The sequence below is a fragment of the Mirounga angustirostris genome, unplaced genomic scaffold, assembly GCF_029215605.1.
Source record: "Mirounga angustirostris isolate CCGP_5_RB_7025 unplaced genomic scaffold, mMirAng1.0.hap1 SCAF_7, whole genome shotgun sequence".
In the NCBI taxonomy this organism is placed as follows: Eukaryota; Metazoa; Chordata; class Mammalia; order Carnivora; family Phocidae; genus Mirounga; species Mirounga angustirostris.
Genome location: NW_026991715.1, coordinates 95317334 through 95341372, shown reverse-complemented (window position 1 = coordinate 95341372; position 24039 = coordinate 95317334). Strand labels below are relative to the sequence as shown.

The window sequence follows — 24039 nt, the reverse complement described above, 5'->3', positions numbered from 1 at the left end:
GGGCAGCAGGATGATAGGGATGAAGTGTGAAGGGACTGTGTGCAAAATGGTGGGCATGAGTAGAAGCATGCCCAGGGCCAAAAGACTGCAGGCTGGCCTTCAAGGAAGCCGGTATATCCTTCTGGTTAACTGCAAAGGCTTTGGAGAAAGACAACTCTGACATTAGGTCTAGACTGTGCTGTTTATTAGCTGTGTGAAAGTGGGGAAATCATTTCGTTTTCCCAATATTCAGTTTCTTCTTCTGTTAAATGGGTGTACAATAGCACCCACCTTGGTTTGTAGATTTACGTGAAAGAATGTAGAGTCCTTAGCACAAAGTACACAGATTGCTGTCCTTCTGTCATTGCTATTATTAATAAGGTGAGCTCACAGCTCGGATTGAACACAATTCCAGAGGTTTTCTTATGGACAGAATAGTTGTGAAGGCAGCATACTTCTGTGTAAATCCTGATTTCATATGTACTGGCTGGGTTATTGGGAAAGTTACCTAAACTCATTACTCTAAAATGGAAACAATATCCAACTCAGAGAGTTAATGTGAGAAGTAAAAAAGAAGAAGAAGAAAAAAAAAAAAACAGAACAGAAAGAATCCATGCAAAGTGCTTAGCAGAGAGCCCATCATTGGTAACTGTGGCTCTGATTGTTATTGATTTTATAGATCCTACTAAGCATCACAGATGAGATGCAGGAAGTGTTAGGTTGAGATTTGGTCATGAACTTTGTTTTCAACAATTCAGGTTCATTGTTGAGAGTAACAGAGAGTTGAGTATGTTTTCATTCTAGTTTACTTCAGCATATTAGTGCTTAGGCTTTAAGTAGAGTTATTTTTTAAAGAGAAGACAAAAGGCATACTTTTCTAAACCCATACATGAGAAACCGAAGTTAAGTGATGTTATGATTCATGATTCCCAGTGAGTGGCTGTGGAAAAATCCAGAGAGAGGGAAGAACCTTGACTGACTGCCCCCATCGCCTGTCTGCCATCAGTACCCACCATTAGCACAGAGGATTGATCAATGCCTGGTTATTTGGCTGGCCTTTGAGAACCAGAGACAGGTTTAGGCTGACAATCAAAATAACGACTATTACTGAAACTACTGATAGCTTTGTTGCTTCTGAGAATTTGTAAAACTCCTCATTTTGGGATCACATTAGAGATTCCAAGATGCTTATAACATAAAATGACAGCCACTCAATGCATTTCCATACTTTAAGGGGAAAATATAGATATTTTTCAAAGGCATATTAGCAAATGCCAGAAGAGCAAAGCCAAAGAAATCTCACTTTTTGACATCCTGATTGGGAGGGTGGCGGGGGGATTTTATGGGACTTTCATCTTTTTGCCTTTACATGGTCCTGCCTACCTCAGAACTGGTTGCCGGCTGCAACTGGTCCTGTCTGCCCATTTTGCTGTTAGTTCCTGACTTCGGAAGAAGGATGAAGCAACCCAAAGTGGTCTAAAGCAGCCACAACTGCTGTGTTCCTGTTGTGGCAGGCCCTGTGCTCCACACCTAACCACGCATTTGCCACTAAAGCCTTCAGCAACTCTGGGAAAGGGGCTACGCTGCTGGTATTGCACAGGCAAGGAAACAGATGTCAAAGTGACACGGACATGTCCCACATCCACACAGCTGGGAAGTGTCAAAGCCAGAGTCTGCATCCAACTGTGTGTGTATGTGAGTGAGTGTGCATGAGTGCGTGCTTGTGTGGGTATAGAAATTTTGTGATCCTGATACAAGGACACACTGTCTTCTTTGTTCAACAAACATTGAAGTGCCTAATGAATACCTGGCCCAGCTTCTTTACAAGTAATGCCCAATATAGCACATTTAGAGGTGCCCTGCCCACGCTCTTGGCCCACCCAGAATATATATACCTGCAGCTTTGGTGGACATTTACCACATATCCTGATCTTCCTACTTCTTTCATTCTCTGGACTTTCTCTGGCTGCAAGAGAGAGCTCAGTCCACCTACAAGGCCAGCTAGAAGTGCTAAAGTCTTAATGTCCACAGGAGCAACTTTCAACTAGTGAGAGGCTGGCATTGGTAAATAAACCTCCCAGGTTCCTCATCCCTGGGAGGGAACACCTCTGATGTGCAGGTATGCTCTATACAGTCTCTCAGCAGTTCCCAAGCAGAATTGAGCCCTAATCATTACCCAAAGCAATAACCTTCTAATCGACACTTCCTTTACTTGCCTCCTATTGTGTCTCAGGTAGGCCAAATGGGCATTTTCCCTGGACCAGCCACTCAATGGAGAAGTAGTTATTGATTATTCATTGTTCATCAAAAATTATAGGCAGTGGTACAGGTACGATCTGGCCACTGTGCTTGAAGATTTTATAAACACACCCACACAATGGAGATGAGGTCACAGGTGGGCATGTGGCAGTTTGGAGGCTATTGCAGAAATCCAGGAAAGAAATGATGGTGGCTTGATTGAGGTCAATGGCAATGGGGTGGGTGTTGTCAAATTCTGGATGTATTTTGAAAGCAATGCAAAGAGGTTTTGCTGACAGGCCAGGTGTAAGATATGAGAAAAAGAGAAAAATCAAGGATGCTAGCACCAGTTCTTTCCCCCTGAGCAATTGGAAGAATGGAGTTATCGTTAACACAGATGGGAAGACTACAGAAAGATGGAAAGACTACAAGCAATAGGAGTTGAGAATTTGACCTTATGTATGGGATGCCTATTAGTCAGCCACATGAAGGTCTGGAGGAGAGAGCTGGAATGTAAGCTGGAAGCTCAGGGGAGAGGCCAGGGAGGAAGATTGGAGAGTAGATGAGATCACGGAGGGAGTCTCTAATTTCAAGGGAAGTACAGTCTAGTGGAGGAGACGAGCATTATTGAGTCACGCAAATAAGTCATCCTAGACCATGATGAATTCTGGAAAAGGAAATTGCAATGACTGTCCTTTGGGCGACACAAGGATGCAGCAGACCCTGTCCTAAAGAGATTAAAAGGAGAGAGGCTTTTATACAAAAGAGGAACACAGCTATGTATCAGAAAACAAGAAAAAGCAGCTGATAATAGTGGGAAATGAGTCTAGAAAGGTGGGCATGAATCATGAAGGGCATTGACTGTCAAGAGGAAGAGTTTGGGCTTATCCTGTGGGCAGTGGGGTGTCACCAAAATGGGTGATTGACATGATTGGAGCTGACCATTAGGCAAGGTACTCTTGACATTGAAGAGGCAAGAGATGGGAAGCTGAAAGACCAGTCAGTAGGGCTTGGTAGGAGGAAGGGGAGGAAGAGATGGATGAGGAGATGTTTAAGGAGAAACACAATTTGACAACAGGTACCAAAATGTTAAGTGTGCATTTGTTAAGTACTACCACTTCAAGAAGAAGACTGGAAAAGAGGTGTATATCAGAGGTGCAAGATGTACATAAGAGTGATTACTGAAACACTGTCTATAAAAACTGAGCATAAAGGATCATCACTGAAAGACTGATTAAATAAACTGCAATCCACCCATAGAATGGCATGCTCTTCGGTGATTAAAAGGCATGATGTATATCTGCATTCATTGGCATGAAAGGAACACACAATTTATTGCTGAGTAAAAAAGACAGGCTGTGAAACAGCATTTGCCATTTAGCTCTATTTATCAAAATGATATCTTTCAAATACCATTCATGTACATACATCTAGGGAGACCTTTGAACATAATGTTCATCAGAATCTCAGTGATGGTTTTCTCTAGATGATAAGATTTGACGGTGTGTTGTTTATTTGCGGAGGAGGCAATTTATGTCTTTCTGGATAGCATAAATTTTCTGTCAAAAACTTGTAATAGTTTAAACAAAAGACATTTTCTGAGGAAGTCAAATAGACAGTACTTAAGTTCTTGCAGCATGGCCCCAGGTCTACAGTGTGAGCAGGTGGGTCAGCTGACCTCTTCTTTGGGTCTTTGAGCCACTCTCTGAGGGAACTTTGGTCTGGAGGATGGGGAGGGATGCCTGAGGTAGCATACTCAGATGGCCTGGTGACCTTCTCCCCTCTTCCAGGGTCTTCCTGAGAGCAATCAACAAGTTCGCAGAAACCATGAACCAGAAGTTCCTGGAACACACAAACTTTGAGTTCCAGGTGAGTGTGAGGCACCCAGGGTGTGCTTTGGGGTGCCCTGGCAAGGTGGCTGTAGCATCTTGGGCTGATTACTCCATCAGACACATCGCAAAGCACACGTAAGATATGCCAGTGTCTCTGGGGGTTTCCACAGAGGGGGTGTGGGTGAGGAGGGAACCAGGCCCTTGATTGAAACTCAGGGTTTGGAACCAGGCCCTTGATTAAATAAATAATCATTAACTGAGCAGCATATGCAAATGTGACTGTATAATGTATCCTGTGCTAAAGAGGAGATTTGCATTCATCCATTGTCAGAGTGGGTACCACGTTCTAGAAACGTATCGCATTCTTTTACTGTTCTTACTCACTGGAGCCTAGCAAAACAGGTACTCGCAGACACTGAAAAATAAAAGCTCACTAATACATTTCTGGGACTTCATGATTCCTTCAGAAATCACTTTTAGGACTCAGACAAGACCTGGGGCCTCTGTGAGATTTGGGGGCCTCAAAGCATGTCCCTGGGGCAGTGACACACATGCTCAAGGCCTAGGCAAGAAGAGCCAATTCCTCAAAGCCTTGTGGAAAAGCCCAAATTGCTACCTCTGGCTGGTGATAGAGAAGGCCCCTGAAAGGGGATCTCTCCTCTGGGAAAGTTCCTGGCCCCCAGGATCTCTGGCAGTGCAAGCCTAGGAAGTTGCCAGTGAACTGAGGCAATGGTATTTTCTGCCTGCTCATCTAAGGTGTTCGGTTCCAAGCTAGGCTTTGGCCTGTGACTAGCTGAGCAACCTCAGACAAGGCCTGGACTGTGTCCATGCGTCAGTTGACTGATCAGTAGGATGCTCACAATACCTACTCTTTCTGTTTCATAGGGGTTTTGCAGAACTGGCATGTGTCAAGGGGCTTGCTGGGAGAATTCACTGTAAGGTTCTGCCGGTTTTCATTCAGATACTTCCTCCTGAAAGAGACTTCCCCTGATGAGTCCTCTTTGAGGATTCCCCACTGATCCCATGTTCATTATGTGTTACCACTTAACCTGTTGTAGTCTCTTCATAGCACTAAATATTATTTGAAATTATCATTCTTATTTGTCTACCAGCACAATTTTTTCTGTCTTTCCTCCGGTAAAGTGTGAGCTTCATGAGTATGAAGACCTTCTATTGGCTTTGTGCCTGACACGTAGTAGGTCTCCCTGGGGAGATGCTGCCTGGGCTGAGGCCTATGAGACCCACTCTGCTGGAGAGCACCAGCCTAGAAGCATTTAATCAACATTATCTCCAAATAAGATTCTCTCCCACTATCTTGCATTCAAATAAGGCATCTGCACTATAATGATGACGATGATACGAAGAGTAGCTCCCATTTTATGATGACTTATGTGTGCAGATCTCATGAGAAGCATCCTCGGGCATTTTCTTTCTCAGCCCTGACAACCAGACTACAAGTTAGTTACTATTACTAGTCCTTCTTCTGCTGGAAGGATGCGGGAACGGAGAGCCGGAGGTGATGAGCAGCTAGCCTGACGTGCAGATAGTGACGCAGCATGGCAGTGCAGAGTGGAGACCAGAGTGCCGTGGTGGCTGACCTCCCAGCTGTAGATCACCACCGCCACATGCCCGGTAGGGAGTCTCCCCTGCGCTGGCTTCATGGAGAGCTTCGGGCTGAGAGTTAATACATCTCTCAGGTGGAAACAAAACATGTCACTTTGGCTGTTTGAATGAGAAGAAATGTTTGATCCCCTTCCACATGTGGACCGGATGCCTGCAGGCTTCAGGTACAAGATGTTCCAGGAAGCTAATAATTGCTTTTTTCGAGGGGCAGGTTGGAACAACACACCTAGGGGCCAGCCGTGAGGCAGTGTTTGGGCCATACAATTGATGGCTGGTTTGCCCATCTCTTTCTGAGGGTGGTGACACTTACAGCCTCAGACCTGGTTTCCCGACTCTGGCTGTCCTCCACGGTCTTAGGGGCTACTTTCCAGGAGAAGTGCGGCTTCCGTCTTTTCATGCCATTCTTATAGGTTTTATCCTGTTTCCCTGAAAGAAAATCTGCATCTGAGAGATGCCCAGAGAAGTGGGGGTTTCATACATAGAAGGTTTGAGCTTATGAGCTGTGTGGCTTTAGGCAAATTACTTTACTTCTCTGTGCCTCAGTCTCTTCAACTTCAAATTAAAATACTAATTGCAGCTACCTCACTGGACTTTTGAGAGGATTAAGTGAACTAATTCATGTAAAGCACTTAGAACAGTGCCAGGAACATGGTAGCAATTTAATAAAATGTTAGCTCATTATAATAATTGTTATCATTTTGATGATGATGATGATGATGGTCCTAAAATATGTCAGGTCTGGGAACTCATATGTCAGTCCTTGATAAACAGGACAGTAGGAAGGCATCTTTCCGGTCACCACGCATTGCTTAGGGCTGTCACACCCACAGGATTTTATAAAACAGGAAAATGGCTAATATTACAAAATGAAATAAGTCTCTTTTGCTAATGAGACCTCCATAGATATTTGCTGAAAAGTACTCAAGAACATTTTTCCGCCTTATCTTTGTTCTTCTACCTTCTCTTCACCCCGTGCAAGAATGGATTTGTTCTCTGTACCCTGCCTGGAACACGCCTTGTTTCCTTCTAACAGTTTCATTAATTATGCATTTAATATCAGCAGGAACGGCATCCATCACTAAGAGCTGCTGGCCTTGGCAGCCACTGTCCAGAGGAGGGGCAGGTGCAATGAGATTATCCCTAATATCTTTTCTGGAACTGTGGTTTTATGATACAAAGAACAAAAAGCAAGAAGCTCTATGGGTGCCACTCTGCAGATGACAAGACCTGGGAATTACAGAAATGATGTTTTCTGCCCAGGGCTAAAATAATTTGCATTCCCAACCCCCATTCGGGAGGCTGGGCCTTGGCATTCACATCCATTTGCTGGTCAGGGAAGACCAAGAGAGAGGATTTCAAATGCAACTCAGCAAGGATTTCTGTTTAAGAGCAATTCTCATAGGTCCAGACTATTGTTAACACGCTATGAGGAACTCAGAAGCAAAGCAGAACACTGCCCTGCCCTCAAGGATCTTAGAGTCATGATAGTAGGCTGTGAATCCATCTTCTAGATTCCAAGCTTTTCAAGGTGACTAACCTTTATTAGGCGTCTCCTTAGGGCATAATCCTGTTGGGTTGGGATCTACCCATTTTACCAGTGAGTAAACTGAGCTTCAAATAAGTGGTTGACTCTCCTGTTAAAGGTCATCTAAGCAGGAGCTGCTGGAATTCAGTCGCTGTCCTGTCTGCAAAGCCCAGGCCCTTTCCACTCTTCTGCCCTGTCTTTTAAAAACAGAGTGCCTTTCAAATCTAGGAGACAGCTCTATTTAGCTCCAGAGACACTGTCTGCCCTAGTTAGCTCTTGCTGGCCCTGGGATAGAGAGCTCTGCAATGATTGGCTGTGGGATTAGACTCTCCATATTGGGTACTCTGATTGGCCAGGAATCCATGGTTACACTTCCGATGTGCTCTTTGGCTCCAGGAAGATTGTTTCTGTCTTAAGCAGCTGTCTGATTACTACTAAGAACATTCTCTCTACTTGGGAAGCTGTAATTCGCTCTGCATTTGGTAATTCCAGCCTTGGCCTTGAGGCATTTCTGGATCAGCTTCTGGGCATCAGACTACCTTCGGATCATTTTTGAACCTGTACTGGAGACCCTGTGAAATGAAAAGGATATTCCAGGATATTCCCAGCTATTAATGGAGGACTGAGGGCAGGCTTGGTCTCTATAATAGGAAATGTAACTTGTAGTGGCAAAAAAGGTGAGAGAGGGAGCACATACCACGCAGAGCACCCATCAAAGCCTTGAAGAGGCTCACAGCACCCCCCAGGGAGGATCAGGTGGGACAACTTCACCACACAGAAAGATGGTCACATGCTTAAGGACAGCTTCTTTGGCCATAGCTTGAGGGCCCCAGACAACCTCTGACCTGATGTTCCTAACCCAAATCTATGATTGGAACCTTTCACTCCCAAAATCAGTGGCCTCCTTAGAATGCCTATGGCAGCCATGGCTTTGCAGCTCAGAGACATGTTAGCAACACTGTGCTGGGTGCTTTATTTTTTTTTAATGGAATTGGGGTAAATAATAATTTGCAGCTAATGTGAATCTTATAGGATCAAATCCTTGAGTGTCTGTTGTAAGGACTGTAAAAATTCAGAAGACCCAGTGGAAACCTGGACCAACAACCAAGGCTAAAGGAAACTGAGAAAGGAAAGAAAAGCAATTTTTGCAGAAGAGCAGAGTGGTTAAGAATACAAGTTCTAGAGAGAGATGCACTTGGATTCAAATGCCAACCCTGCCATTTTGTAGCTGTGTCACCTTGGGCAAGTTATTTAACTTCTCTGGGCCTCAGTGTCCTGATCTCCAAAATGGGAGAATAATACTACAGAGATCATAGTGTCTAGGGAGGAGTTAACAAGAATGCAGGGGGAGTGCTGGGCTCATTAATGAACTCATTCAACAAATGCTTGTGAGCACATGCTGAGTTAGACACAACGCTAAATACTGGATATACAACAGTGAATAAAAAGAGGGGGTTCTTGCCTGCAAGATGCTTATATCCATTAGAGGAGACAGGAAATAAATTAGTTCAGCTTAAAACATGTCATAAATCCTGCAGACAGGGCATGATGAAGGTGAAGGGGTGGATCTGCGTTAGGGCAGAAGTTGGGAAGGCTTCCCCGGGAAGTGATTTTTGGAAGGCAGCTAGGCTTACCACTAGACCACCACTGGCCATTTAGGAAATGACTGTTGAACTGCATTCGCAAGATGAAGTAGGAGTTTTCTCAACAGCGATTTCCTCCTCTGGTCCTTATAACTCCCTCCCTTTACATACTATTAGCCTCATTTTTCCAGCTGAGGAAATGGAGACTCAGAGGGGTAAGGCAACTGCCCATGCTAATAGAGCTGATAATTGGAGTGGAATCCTGGAAGGCAAACTTACAGTGTCTATTCAACAACAAAGACAACAAACAACCACAAATTCTGCATAGACCCCGTGTCTAAAGGATTCCAGCTCTAGGAATGTATACCATGTTACAGCCTCTCATGGACAAAAATGTATAAACAAACATGTTGATTACGGCACTGATGCCAAAGGAAAAAAAAAGTTGGACTCAATCTAAATAATTTAGAATAATCTAAATAAACAGGGAATTGGTTAAAATTAAAGTATATCCTTATAGCAGAATACCATGCAGCAATAAAAGGCAGTGAAGTAGATCTATATAGGCTAATATGGACACATATGCAAGATATATTGGTGAGAGAAAAAAGCAAACTACAGCAGACTATTTTTGAACTGTCTATACATGTTTGTTTATACATAAAAAATTTTTGGAAAGAATATCCAGGGAACTGTTAATTTTTTTTTTTTCTGGCGAATTAGACTAGGGTCCAAGGTAGGATAGAAAATAAACTTTTTATCATTTAATCTTTTCTACCATTTAATTTTTTTGACCATATGTGTATTAAATTTTCAATTTTTTGAGAGTTAATTGAAAATAACTAAATTCTAGTTATACCCACTAGCAGTGTGACTTTGGGTGGTCATTTATCTGGATCTCACTGTTTATATCTGTGAAATAAGGGAGTTGGAAGAGATGAGCCTTAAAATTATTCTTTCTGTTGTCCTATTCTTTCAAAATACTAAATCCCCAATCAGAAGTCACCTCACCTCTTCCCCCAGGGAAAAAAGACCTATGTGTGTGGCTCAAACATCTTTGGCTTCCCTGAGCCAGCTGAGTTGGGCACTTAGTAGAAATACCACCAGGCAGCTTGGGCCAGGGAGGAAAGAAAAATCTGGGCCTTTTGAAACAACTGGAGAATTTCTCTAACAATATGGTGATCAATAAATAAATATTTCCTAGAGCCTTGCTACATTCAAGCCATTTAAGCCATTGTGCTGAATATGACATTAGAGATACAAATAAGTGGAACACAAGACTCTTGTTTGTGGAGCTTACAGTTGGAAAGACAGGGCATTCAAATAATCTACGATCAGCACTATAGACAATGCCACCACTCTACTTACTGAGCACTTGACATGTGCCACCCCTGTGGTGAATGACTTCATGCTCATATTATTTTACCCAGAACTTACAACAATCCATGATGGTAGTTGCCCTTATTTTCTCCATTTTACAGGTAAGGAAAATGAGGCTCAGAAAAGTCAAATAAGTCACCAAAGACAACCTAGCTAGTAAGAGATAGACCTGGTATCCACATCCTAGTCTGTGAGATGCTGATGCTTGTGCTCCTAACCACTGGATGATGCTGTCATGGAAATTGAGTGGAGCACAAGGGAAGGTGTAGAACAGAGGACCCACATCTGTGGTTGCGCCTACTAAGAGCTACTCAGATTCAGAAGGGTTGAGCAGACCTGTCATGCCCTGCCATCTGGGAAGGCTTCATGAAGGACTGGATCTCGAACTGGGCTCTGATGGAAGAATAGAACTTAGGTGCAGTAAGGGAGCCAAGCCAAGGAGACCAGGATGCTCACGTTATATCTATGGAGTCTGAGCAGACCAGCCCCCTCTAGAATAGGCAGTTTGTTGAGGGAGAAAACACTGGAAATTTAATGAGGTCTGAAAAGGCATGTTAGTGTCCTTTGTCCTGGTTCTTTGGGAACAAGAGTCAAGGAAGGTTCAGAGCAGAGGCATTATGAGATCCAGAAGTATCTGGCTGTGGCCACTGCTCACCTCTCAGGGCATTGCATAGAGCCACTCACCATGACAACGTTCCCTCAGTTTCAGAGTGGGTCCCACATTGCTCTATGGGGCAAAACTGGGCAGAGGCTGTGGGTGAGACCCTTAGGGGCACCATTTCTGATCTACTAAGAAAAAAGAGACACGGGATCTATGATCTCATGGCCCGCAAAGATCTTCAAGGAGGGAAGACAAAGGAAAATCAGGTTCATGCCTAAGGATATACCCCAGAGAATTAGAAACTTACATCCACACAAAAACTTGTATGTAGAAATTCATAGATGCATTATTCATAAGAGCCAAAAGGTGGAAACAACACAAATGTCAGTCAGTGGATGAATGGGTAAATAAAATGTGGTATATCCATAGGATAGATTAGTATTCAGCAATAAAAATAAATGAAGTGCTGATACATGTGACAACACGGATGAACCTTGAAAACATTATGCTTAATGAAAGGAGCCAGACATGAAAGGCTATATATTTTATGATTCCATTTCTATGAAATGTCAGAGTGAGCAAATCCACAGAGACAGAAAGGAGATTAGTGATTGCCAGGGGCTGAAGGGGAGGGAAGAATAGGGAATGACTGCTAAGTGGTGATGGTTGTATTACCTTTTGTGAATATACTAAAAACCATTAAATTCTATACCCTAAAAAGTGACTGTTATGATATACGGATTATATCTAAATTTTAAAAATTAGGAATGGGGTGGCAGAGAAAACATTTTTGAAGGACTAAATCAGAACAGAGACTAGCAAGAGGCTCTAGGTTTGACATGTTTGTGTGTTCTCAGATGTGTTAGGGAAACATTTCTGGAATTATTTTTGAAAGCAATAGCAATTCAATTTATGTTGTTCTATATCTATTTATTTTTGTATCCTGATTACTCTTCGGAAATTTCCTAAAATCAGGAATTTCTCACATTCAGTATAACCCTTTCCATGTCCTTTGACCAAGTTTTCTGTTTCCCTGGCTTGTTTTTTCATGTGGTCTTAAATGTGAGGAGGTGTGAGGTCTGGGCTTAGACCAAAGCAGCACATTTTCAGAACCTGCAGGTCATGGGGGCATGAGGAGGAAGGACAGCTGAGTGTGTTTGGATAAGCAGGGTTACTACGGAAACAGAAGGGCTCGAGATGTGATTCTAATGGTTTTGGGAAGCCTTTGAAGGACTTTGAGGAAGGGAGTGATAGAACCCAACTTGTTTTAAAAAGATCCTCTGGTCTCTGTGTGGAGAGTTGACCTAATGGACGCCGCAAGCTGGGAGGCTGCTTCACTCTACACCGGGAGCAGCTTGGTCTTTTGGACTCTGGGAGATAAAGTTTCAAGAAAGAAAAACTTATCCCGCCAACAGAATGTGAGCTGTATGAGGGTAGGGACTGCCGTCTGCATAACCACCCCCTATGCCCATATGATGACAATGGCTGGCACAGGGAAGGGGTTCAATAAATATATATTAGTGCATCCTCAGCCAAAGACTGATCACGGTGTGTAGAAAGAGTCCTGAGCCTTGATCAGAAGGCCTGAGTTCAAATCCCAGATCTACTGTATATATAACTAAGTGACCTTTGGAAAAATACTTACCCCCCCAAGCCTCAGTCTCTTCATCTATAAAATGGGACGAATGATAGCTACTAAGTTTTGAGAGATGAAAGGAGGGATATATGAGAGAGTACCTGGACCATGGTAAAAGTGAAGTACTTGTTTTCTTCTATCTGAAACTGGAACCACAAGCCCATTTGAAAGTAATACTCTGGGCAGCAGTAATGATGTTATCAAGGGTAGAACTGCCTTTTACTTAGTCTTGGCCATCTGAAACCTCCAGTGAACATCTTTGAGTTAAGGATGAAGGTCTCAATGGTGAGTGATTTCTTTAGCTAGTGTTACCCTTCCTCTTGTCAGTGTTGAGGGGGGCTGAAAGTGGATGAGCTTTGTCCAACAAAGCTCTCCCCCATCTGTTTCTTATAGGGCCTTGGCATCTTGTGATAATAGCCCTGAGCGCTCAAGGGGCCAGGTTGTACTGTTTGCTTTGGTACCAAAGGAATCACTAGATTAATGAAAAGAACAATATGGCTAACAAGTGCTTCTGAGCCCTTACAGAGAATCATGCCCTATACATGTATCATTTCCTGGCATCTTTACTGCGGCCCTCTGCAGTGGGTACAGTGCCCCTTTTGCAGGTGGGTTCACTGAGGCTCCATCTCTCAGGTGCTGTAGGTTGTACCAGTGTCACCATCATGGCCTCTCATCTTGTGGAGCACTTGCCATGTGCTGAGCCCTTCGTTGGCTCTATTTCACCACGAGCCAGTGGAGTGGTGTTTAGTATTAACCCTTGCGTTTAGCACCAAGTGATCATGTAAGGGTTAAAATTACAGTAAGTCTGCATATAAACTAGGCCCTCAGAGATTCTTGAACTCCAACGAGCATCACAGTTATCCAGTGTGCTTGTAAACATCCAGCTTTCTGGGGTCTGATTCAGTAGGGCTGGGTGAGGGGCAGAGAATTTGCATTACTAACTGGTTCCCAGGTGATGCTGATGCTGCTGGTCTGGGGCCATACTTTGAAACCATTGAACTAAGGGGAAGGAGAAGGCAAAATATTCTAAGACAGAATGGGTTGCAGGCTGGTCCTGTGAGCTGTTAGGTGGATTAAGGAGGACTTCCAGAGAGGCTGAGAATCCCTGAAATACATAACCCTCATCAACCTCTAATTCTACCAGGGCACTCAGCTCGGGTGAGTTATTTGTCTTTCAAAACATAAAATGAAGCAATTTTTTCAAAGCAGCCCTAAAATCCCTCTCCTTGCCCTGTCATCAGAGAGGGATGTGGTCAACGCCTAGAGAAATCCATCCATTGTTCTTGCTTTGGCCAGGATGTTCATTTCGGAGTCAGTGCCAGTTCGAAAATTGCAGTGCACAGAATGCAATGCATTCTGTCACTCTCTTCTGCCATCTTCATAAATTATTCACACTGCCCAGCATTTAATTCACTTTCCCACTGCAGACCCTCGCCATAACTGTTCTTTCTTCCTTCATTTACAGCTGTGGAACAACTATTTTCATCTGGCGGTGGCTTTTATCACTCAGGACTCTCTGCAGCTGGAGCAGTTCTCGCATGCCAAGTACAACAAAATCCTCAATAAGTAGGTTGCCCGTTTGGGTCTCCTGAAGTGGGGGTTTCATGAGAATTTCGGAGATGGAGATGGAGCCTGAAGCAGATGACATGTGTTGTTTCTCCTAGGTACGGGGACATGAGACGGCTAATTGGCTTCTCCATCCGTGATATGTGGTACAAGCTGGGTGAGTAGGCACATGCGTCTAGACAGACACATCTGCACATGCCAGGCTCCTTCTTGAAGACCATCTGTTGGAGGCCACGGGGGTTTCAGCAGTGGGAGCTTGAAATAACAGTTTATCACTGTGTGTATCCCGGGTCCTTGATAAGTGCCTGATGAGAGAGAATGCCCATCCCCACGTCCCGCCCCCAAACTGGGTCTGCTTCTGCTTGGTGCCTCTGAGGGCTTAAGAAGTCAGATTGGAATTTACAGAAAGGAGGAAGGGCAGGGCTGCTGTAGGAACTTATATCCTCACACATCACAAATACGCTTCCTGCTAAGTGGTGTGCCACTCCGCCTCCAGCTTCGTCGGTGATGTTGTGATCTACACAGGACCCTCCAACCTCACAGAGAAGTGGTTCTGTGGAAGATGAGGGTCTTTTGTGACATGATGTGAGCTGGCAGGTGACCTCAGAGGCCACCCCTGTCTCGGGGAGCTACAGAAATCATGGGTGAACCATGTGGTACCCCTGGGAGGAAGGAAGGGGAACTGGAATCTGGGAGACGTTTACTGAACCTCTGAGTCAGGCCTGTGCTAAGTAGGTCTTATTTAACCTTCACATCACCTCCTACAAGATGGAAAAACTCCCCCTCCATTTATTGATCAGGAAACTCAGAGAGGGAAGTAACTTGCTTGAGATCAAACAGCTGCAAGGCCCAGAGCTTGGTTTGGGTCCCGCAAGGATAGGGGCCACACACCTTGCTCAAGGCCTGAATCTTGCTCCATAAATATGTGCTGAAAAGATGAATGGATAAATGGACAGGTCGATGCAGAGTTATAAGTAAAGAGGTATTTTCATCTCCAGTTTGTGTGTGCCCTCCTTGATCCTCTGCTGCCAAGTTGCTCTGCCCTGGGCTTGGACAGTGACCCTCTTCAGGGGAGCCACTTACAGGGATTGTGCTTATTTTAGGGGTTCAATCTAAATGACCTCTCCTGACCTTGCTTCTTGCTTTCCCAGCCTTCTTAGTATCTTTCAGTTCTCTTTGGATTTCCTGGACAGCAGTTTCTTGCCCTTTCCATCAAGGTCCATTTGCTGCAGGGGAAGCACAGTGGACAGACTATCCGTCGCTGCTCTGTGCTCACTGGCAGCACCAGACTCGGGTTGAGAGTACACACTGGTAGCAGAAGGGCTACAGATTGCTTTACAAAATCAAAGGGAGAGGCGGGCAACCAGGCCCAGAACTGACTGCCACATCCTGCCTTGGGCCTTATCCTGTCATTTACAAGCTATGAGGTCCAAAGCAAGGGGATGGAGTGACACTGGGCATAATCTGGGGAAATAGCACCTTCTCCCAGGGTGCTTATGAGTTTCATAAGAGCAAAAACTAGGAGAGTGAAGCCATGGAGGCCACGCCCAGGTCAGAATTTTTATCATTGTTCTCCCCCTTGCCCCATCAGGACAGAGCTTACTTTTCCTGTTCTGGCTCTTTCATCATCAACACCAGACCTGTATCACTAGTGTCTGAAGGGCAGGGCCCAGGCAGGTAATGTCAAAGAGGGAAGGGGCCGGGGCATGTTAAACACACAGACATCCGTAAAGCCGGGTACTGTCAACATTTGGAGTTGGATGGTTCTTTGTTGTGGGGGTACTCTGTGCACTGCAGGATATTTAATAGTATCCCTGACCTGTACCCACTAGATGCCAATGGTATCCTCCCTAGTTGTGACAACCAAAAAAGTCTCCAGGCATTGCCAAATGTCCCTGGGGAGGGGGAGAGGAATGTGCAAAACGACCCCTATTTGACAACCACTTCTGTAAAGAAATACTGTCTCTGTTCTCTTTTTCTAGAAAAGCATGCCTTCCTCAGTCTGTCTTTTATTTCTCCACTTTGGATAAGGACAGGGATATAAAAAATATTTTATGTGTCATTTGCCATTACTCTTTAATAGGAAAAACAAAAAAGCATGGCGCACGTGCAGACCTACCTGGTAGTTGGCACACGGCCACAGGGTCAGGAGTATGGGAAGAAGTAGCTGGGCCTGGAACAACGTGAAGCAAATGTGCCCCAGCTAGAAGGGGCGGCTCCTGTCCTCGTCTGGTCGATTGCTATCCCATTCGAATGCAAGGCTGATGATGTCTCATCTTCCAGTTTTTCAAAAGAAGCCAAGAAACACAATTTTTTTTTAAAGATTTTATTTATTTATTTGAGAGAGAGAGAATGAGAGACAGAGAGCATGAGAGGGAAGAGGGCAGAGGGAGAAGCAGACCCCCTGCTGAGCAGGGAGCCCAATGTGGGACTCGATCCCGGGACTTCAGGATCATGACCTGAGCTGAAGGCAGTCGCCTAACCAACTGAGCCACCCAGGCGCCCAAGAAACACAATTTTTAAATGTATTTCCAGTTTCTGAATATTGACGATAACTAATTGGAAGTTTTTAAAGCATTGAATATGCCCAATAAAGCACGGGGCCCAGATTCGGTTGTATACGAGTTTGCACTCTTTGCTTTATGACAGCAAAGACGAGATACAGCTGGGGTGGACCTTCTTTCCCACACCTACAGCCCAGGCATTGCCAGGATTGCAAAGCAGGGATTTGTGCTTTGTTTGTCTCTAATTCTTCCACACAGCCTGCTCTTTCCAGAATGTCCTTCATTGCTGTTGTTTTGCACACAGAAGATTTTATTTAGATATAGATTATGTTTTGGCAGACGTTCCTGCACTCCCAATTATGCTGATGAATGAAAAGATGTTACCAAATATTCCACCTGCTTAGAATCACAGAACATCAGAGCTGGAAGGGCCCTTTAGAGATCATATTGTCCAGAATTGTTCAAATGTTTATTTTTAGCGGAGGGCCAATAAAAAAAAGAATCTCATGCTCAATACATAAATTGGTTGAAAGCCAAGCTATTCTAATTGAAGTGGGGTGGGGGGCCCAGAGCCCATTATAACGGGCCACCCCTGAGCTCCCATGTAGACCCCTGAGGATTTTCTGGGAAGAAATTCTGAAGCACCTCCAACAGGTCTAGTCCAACCCACCATTTTACAAAAGAGGAAACTGAGACACAGAGAAGTGAAGAGGGATGTACAAGGTCCTATAGTGCTTAAGAAGCAGATTCAGGGCAAGGACCCTGGCCTGGGTATCTGTCCTAAAGTATCACAGAATCCTCCCTGTTTGCAAATACCTGTCAGATGAATTAAGGAAATTAAAAGATGTACTTGTTAGGGTTTGGAGTTCAAGAAAGAGAAACTGACTATGCCTGCCTTAATCAGAGAAGGTACTTAATCAGAAGGGCAAGGAAAACCAGGCTATGAAGGACAGGGCCAGAGCCACTCTAGGATCCAAGGCAGGTGGCATAACTTTGCCTTTAGCATGGTCCATTCCTGCATCATCCTGCTTGAAGTTCTTGTCTCCAGGGGACATCATTCTATTGGCCTTCCTCCACTGATGGTCCCACCAAGCCTACATCCATTGAAGGAGGTAGAGTTTCCCAAAGTAAGAGGTTTATGGAGTTGTAGAGAGGTCAAAGTCACAGATGTCCACTGCATGGAACAAGAAGTAAAGGATGCTTTTGCAAAGATGGCCACCCTCCTCACCCCTTGGCCTGGACTTCCAGAAAGAGGAAAGTATATCAGCCTGAAGGGATTTTCCTGTTACTTATTAGTTGCATAGCTGCCTTCTCCTTGCCTGTCTCCTTCAGGGGTAAGAGAACAGACAGAGGAGGCAGAGTGAATGGGTAATTCCCCATCCCCACCCACCCCATCTTGTGTTCTACTAGATCTTGGCATTAGCATGCTTTCTCCTAGTGTGCTAATGAAGTTAACCTGCTAATCCAAACCAGGACCAAGCACTGTATACACTAGAGATGAATGTAGTGGGTAATAATAGGTTTTAAAGTACAATCCATGGAATATCCAAGACCAAGTGAAACTTCAAAGCCATTTGTGGCAGGCACAGCTGAGAGCCCACACAATAGCCATTCTTCCCTTCTTCCTGCTTAACTAAATCCTGTTTTTGTTTTTTTTTTCATGACATAATTTGCTCAGTTAACAATGTCTTGTAGCAGGTGATGACCATGTGATCCATCTCTGTCCAAAGAGAATCAGCAGAAACAAACTTGTTGGGGTTTCAGGAAATCCATGTTGTCCAGTTAAAACTAAAGGGAAAGGGACAAATTCAGTGAACACAGCACATGTTTTGCCCATAGTCCTCCCCCGTCTTCCTTTCTGGAAAACAACGAGCTGCCTAGAGGTGCAATAGCCAGTTTGAAACTATAAAGATAAAAGTCATATGATAAAGATGGAGGAGTAGCTCTAGACTGACCATCTTTAGACTCCTTGTTAAGGGAGAAAGCTAAATCAGAACTTACTCAGTTTAGCCTTGGTAATCAGATGCCTGTTACATCCCTAATTGGTATGTCATCTAATTCAAGCCACCCCCCATTTTATAGGTGAGCTCACTGAGGCCCAGAGAGGCATAAGGACATTCAAGGTCAACAACAAATCAGTGACTCAGCTGAGGTGAAAGAACCTGTCTCTTGATCCTAAGTCCAAATGTTCTTACTAATATTTCTTTTCAGAATATGCAAATTATTTTCAAAGAGTGTGAAATAGCAAACTGTTTTTCAGAGACTATGGATAATGAGTAAATCATAATGCATGTTAACCTTTTATATTTTATTTTAATGCCCGAAGCAATCAGGGCGTCATCACCATGATCATCAGTATCATCATCTTCTTCTCATCAGGAAAGATTTGAGCAATCCTATGATTATGAGATAGCTCTTTGCAAAGATAATCTCAGGCTTGAAGATTATTCAACGTTTTTCAGAGAAAAGCCTAGACAAATATGTGTTTGCATGCCTGTGTGTGTATGTATGTGTGTGCGCTTTTGTGAGAGAGGGTACATGCGGGGAGGTATTGATGGAGAAAAGGACCACATCTTGTTACTAGGACCAGGCCACTAAAGGGTTAATACCATTGCGTTTTTCGATCTTGGGACTATGCCAAATGGAATGTACTTTTCCTGATAGTGTAACATCATAACATTTGATTTCTGCTTGGAGTGAAGCAATGCACATTTTGCCAAAATGACTGCACTTAACCATTCCACATTCACTTAGGTTAACGTCAGGCTGCTGTGTTAAGAGTCTTTGTGAGAAAGAAAGACAAATTCTAGCGACTGGCGTCATGGCCTTGTATGTAGGGAGGTCACTCCTGGCAAAGCTGTGAGAGCAACTGGGCCTTTACTTTTTTTTAACATCTATGGAGTGCCCAGCTCAGCATTAAGCTCCAGGGAAGGGTAGGAGAGTTGGGGAAGGATAAGGCATGGTCCCTGCCTTGCCAAGAAGAGCCACCATTTAGTTCTAAGAGTAGAACAAACTAAGAGTGTGTTCTTTAACATGAAATGTGTGGTGGAGACTGAAGACTTAAGGCAAATGGGAGGTAGATGAGGACAATACAGATGCTCCACTGGGGCAAATAGCTCTTGAATGAGACCCCAGGTTGGCCTGTGTCCAGACTGAAAGAAAGAGGGGAAAGGACAGGTGTTCCAGGAGAGCAACCAGCCTGCACTAAGCATGGCTTCTTAGGGTTGGGAAGAAGCAACTGGCAAGAAATAGAAAATGGGATTACAGAGACAGCCAGCCAGCCAGCCATCCATTCAATTAGTGATTCATTCAATTAACAACAAATATTGAGCACTGTGGTAGGCCCAATAACATTTCCCCAAAGATGTCCATGTCCTAATCCCTAGAAACTGTGGATCTATCACCTTACAAAGCAGACTTTTCAGACATGATTAAGAATCTTGAAGATGGTGAGAGTATCCTGGACTATCCAGGTGGACCCACTGCAACTACAGGGGTCTTAGAAATGAATAAAAGAAGACCGGGGAGTCAGAGAGGGATTTGAAGAAGATTCCCTGCTGGCTTTGGAGGTGGAGGAAGAGACCAGGAGCCAAGGAATGTAGGTGGCCTCTAGAAGCTGGAAAAGGAAAACGCATAGTTTCTTCCCTGAGACCCTCCAAAAGGCACTCAGCCCTGCTCACACCTTGATCTTAGGTCAATGAAACCCATTTCAGACTTCTAACCTCCAGAAGTATAAAATAAGAAATTTGTACTGTGTTAAGCCACTAAGTTTATGGTGATTTACAACAGCAACAACAGGAAACTAATAAAAGTACCTTCTACATGACAGGCACTGTGCCTGAGGCTGGGGCTACAACTGGAAGCAGGTTAGAGATACAGCTCTTGACCTCATGGATTTTTGGCCGTTGCATTGAATGGTAACCTACTAATTGCAAAGCTGTTTCATTGTGGTCCGGGGGGGATACTTGCAGAGCAGAAGCCTGTAGCACCCGGGAAGTCTACAAAGGATGCCTGCCTCCTGAGTGAGCCCAGGGTGGCCTGGGTGAGGAAGAGTGAAGAACCTTACTCCAGAGCAATACTGTCCTGTGGGACTGGAATGTGAGCCACCCATCTAAATGCAAATGCTCTGATGGCCACAGGTTTTTTTAAAGTAAAAAGAAATAGTGAGATTAATATTACAATATATTTTATTTAACCCCATATTCCAAAATCTTATCATTTCAACATGTAATCAATACAAAACATTGAGATAAATTACTTTTGTTTTTGGTTTCCCAGAACTCATTCTTTGAAATCTGTGGGCTTTTCATACTCACAGCACATCTCCGCTTCGACTAACCTCAAGTGCTGCAAAGATACATGTGGCTGTACCTTCCATATTCAGTAGAATGACACTGGAGAATGAATGGGATTTATTTGTGAGGGCAGGTGGGTGTAGGGTCCATCGTGGAAATGGGGTCAGGGAGAGGGAAGGGGGAGCATGGTGGCCAGGGGACGGCACACATGCAGGCCGGAGGAGGAGGGGCAGGCCATGGAGGGAGGGCAGGCATGCAAGAGGAAGAGATGGGTCATGGAGTGGGGGCATCGGACCAAATGGGCCTGCGGAGCTGGGTCCCAAGAGCAGCAGAATCCATGGAAGGATTGTAAACTGTGGATCAGCATGGTCAGATTGGGGCTTTTCAAACAACTTGAGGACAGATTATAAAATATTTAGATAGGATAGAGAACAGTCAGGAGGGTCGGAGTGTCCGCCATGGGAGAGAAGATAAATCCATCCTGACTCTCTCCCCATGCCTGCTCTTTACTCTGGAGGTGAACAAATAAACTCACAGGCCTAAAAAGTTCCATGAAGAGCTCCAGGGAGCTCCGTGAGCTGGAACATGTCTTTGCAGGTTGCTTCTTTCAGAATCCAGAAGAGGCTGAGCTGATCGTACTCACCATCATCACCAAAATCACCACAATCACCATTAGTACTTCCTGAGCCTTTCTAATGAGCCAGACCCTTTGCGGAGCCCTTTGTTTATATTAACTCTTCTAAGCTTCTCAACAATCCTACCAGGCAGGGATTACTTTTATCTCCATTTTACAGATGAGATAACAGAGGCTCGGGAAGGTTAAATGACAAAGCCACACAGCCATGGAGTGGCGGCAGTGGGACCCAATCCAGGTTGTATGGCTCAGTGGTTCTACAGGCCTGGAAGGGATCTGGAGCCAGGCACATGCTGGATGATGAGGAGCAAACAGACTGCCTGTCTCGGAACAGTGCCAGAAAGGAGCTTCTCCGGGCGCCTGGGTGGCTCAGTTGGTTAAGCGACTGCCTTCGGTTCAGGTCATGATCCTGGAGTCCCTGGATCGAGTCCCGCATCGGGCTCCCTGCTCGGCAGGGAGTCTGCTTCTCCCTCTGATCCTCCCCCCTCTCATGCTCTCTCTCTCTGTCTCATTCTCTCTCTCAAATAAATAAATAAAATCTTTAAAAAAAAGAAAAGAAAAGAAAGGAGCTTCTCCAAGCCTGAGTCAGAGCAGCAGAGATCTGGGTTCTTCCCCTTTTGAACTGAATGAGTGATCTTTCCATTTCAGCCCAGCTTTATTTCAGAGTCCTCCTCTCTGTTCATTTCAGAGTCTGTGTCCACCTTTAGATATACTCTCCGAAAGAGTGCCCCTTCTGTCCCTATCGGCCTCGCAAGGTCAGTGACGTGTTCCACTCCTCTCAGCAGGCTTGCAGTGATGGTCTCCTTCCTTCCTCCTTCCCTCCCACCTCCCTTACTCCCTCTTTCTTTTATGCCAGGTCATCTTCTTAGTGCCCTCATACCCTTTGCGTTCAGTCTTATAGTCTCCTCCTGAAAGGTGATAGATGAGGCCATTGTACAGATTAGAAAGCCAGGCCAAGGAACACACAGGACTCCTTTCCACCCCCACACTGAAGCTCTTCTCTGCGCTCCCATTACCACCAGAGCCTTTCCCAGAGCCTATGTAATTTGGCATTTGGATTTATCCTGCTGACTTACTGGCACTTTAAAAGCCTTTTCTAATTGGTATCTGTTCTCAGTGAGATTCAATCTCCATTATATGAAAAAAGACCCTCTTACTGATTCCTTGCCTTGCCTTTTTTTGAATACAGCAGCAGGTGTGTCTCTTGAATGAGGATTTTTTCCCCTCAAATGAGTTTGCATTCAATTAGCTACAAATATGTTCTGTGTGTGCGCATGCACACGGGTCTAAGTATATGAAGACACACATACATGCACATTCAGATTATTTGAACACAAAATCCAATGAGCTGAAATTCCATTTTTGATGTAAATGAGTAAAATTTCTTCATGAAGCATTGTAAGGGGCATTCAGCTCACACTGTATTTAGAGATCAGCATCTCCATTTTCCCTATTCTTCCAAACATCTCTTCAACTTACTGCAAAGAATGCAGGTCAAAAGTATCTTAAGAAATCCTTGGTCTACAGCATGTCCGCTCTTTATTTTAAACCATCTTAAATATATCCTTATCATAGCCAATGCCCTCCAGTATTCTAAAGGCCTTTGTTGCATAAGCAATTTCTCCATTCCGTGGTGGCTTATCTGACAGTTTCCCATTTACTTTCTACTTATTATTGCACTTGACTTTGAATTTTAAAACCCCACTGTGGGTTTAAAGGATCTTGAAGGACAAAATAAAAAACCTAGATTAACAATTACTATAAACCTGCTAGAAAGTAAAAAAATTTTTTTTTTCTTTTCTATTTGGGCCAAAGCAAAGGCTTGAAGCTCAAGTGTAATCCAAATGCATCATATAATGAAGCAGATATCCTGGAAGAGTGTCTTTATATTTCACTCAACTCTCTGCCTGACTTCACTTCATTCTCACTAACTGAAGATAGTCTGAGGATGATGCCTTTTTTTATCTGAATTCTGGGGGAATACTTGAACATTAAGCCTCATTTAGACTGAATGAAAATTCATTTTCTTGCTGCCTTCTCTCTTGGCTCCTTTTCTGAGCTTTAACTGAAAGGAACAGCACCAGGCTGTACACCATGCCACCTGAGTTTCTGCACCCCCAGAAGCTCTCTGCCCCAGGTAAAGACCCCCAGTGTTTGTCCTAAGAATGGAGAAAACCCAGATGGGATTCTTAGGCTCTGAGACTCAGAAGAAAGAGGCAGCTGCTGATGGAATAGCCAGGCGTCAGCTTCAATGAGAGGGCTATGTGGATATGCTTGACCTCACTCCCCAGGAAGTCCCTGCAGCTCCTAAGTGCCCCTCTTCATGCCTCTTCTCTGCCACATCTCCTGTGTGTATTCTCAAGAGTCTGCTTAGTTCTGCTCAACAAGGCTGCCCTCAGTGGTCCATTCTGGTCAAACATCCGAAGAGCAATAGCTAACATTGTGTCAAGTATGCCACGTGGCAAGCACAGTTCTGGGTGCTTGGGAAATAATCGTCCATGTATTCTCCACAATGACCCTATCAAATGAATACTATTATTCTCTCATGTTACAAATGAGGACATTGAGGCCCCAAGCGGTAAAATCAGCTTGTCCAACATCACATAGCTAGTTGATGGTGGAGTCAGTTTATAAATTCAGGCC

At 44.3% G+C, this 24039-nt stretch overlaps 1 protein-coding gene across 1 annotated transcript in view; it reads left to right on the top strand.

Moving 5' to 3' along the window:
• DOCK2 (dedicator of cytokinesis 2) overlaps window positions 1-24039 on the top strand; it is a 419219-nt gene that overhangs the window by 336949 nt on the left and 58231 nt on the right. The window contains exons 30-32 of the mRNA XM_045901591.3: window positions 4008-4086; window positions 13863-13963; window positions 14062-14120. Of these exons, the coding sequence (XP_045757547.1) occupies window positions 4008-4086; window positions 13863-13963; window positions 14062-14120 (239 nt within the window). The remainder of the gene's footprint in view (window positions 1-4007; window positions 4087-13862; window positions 13964-14061; window positions 14121-24039) is intronic.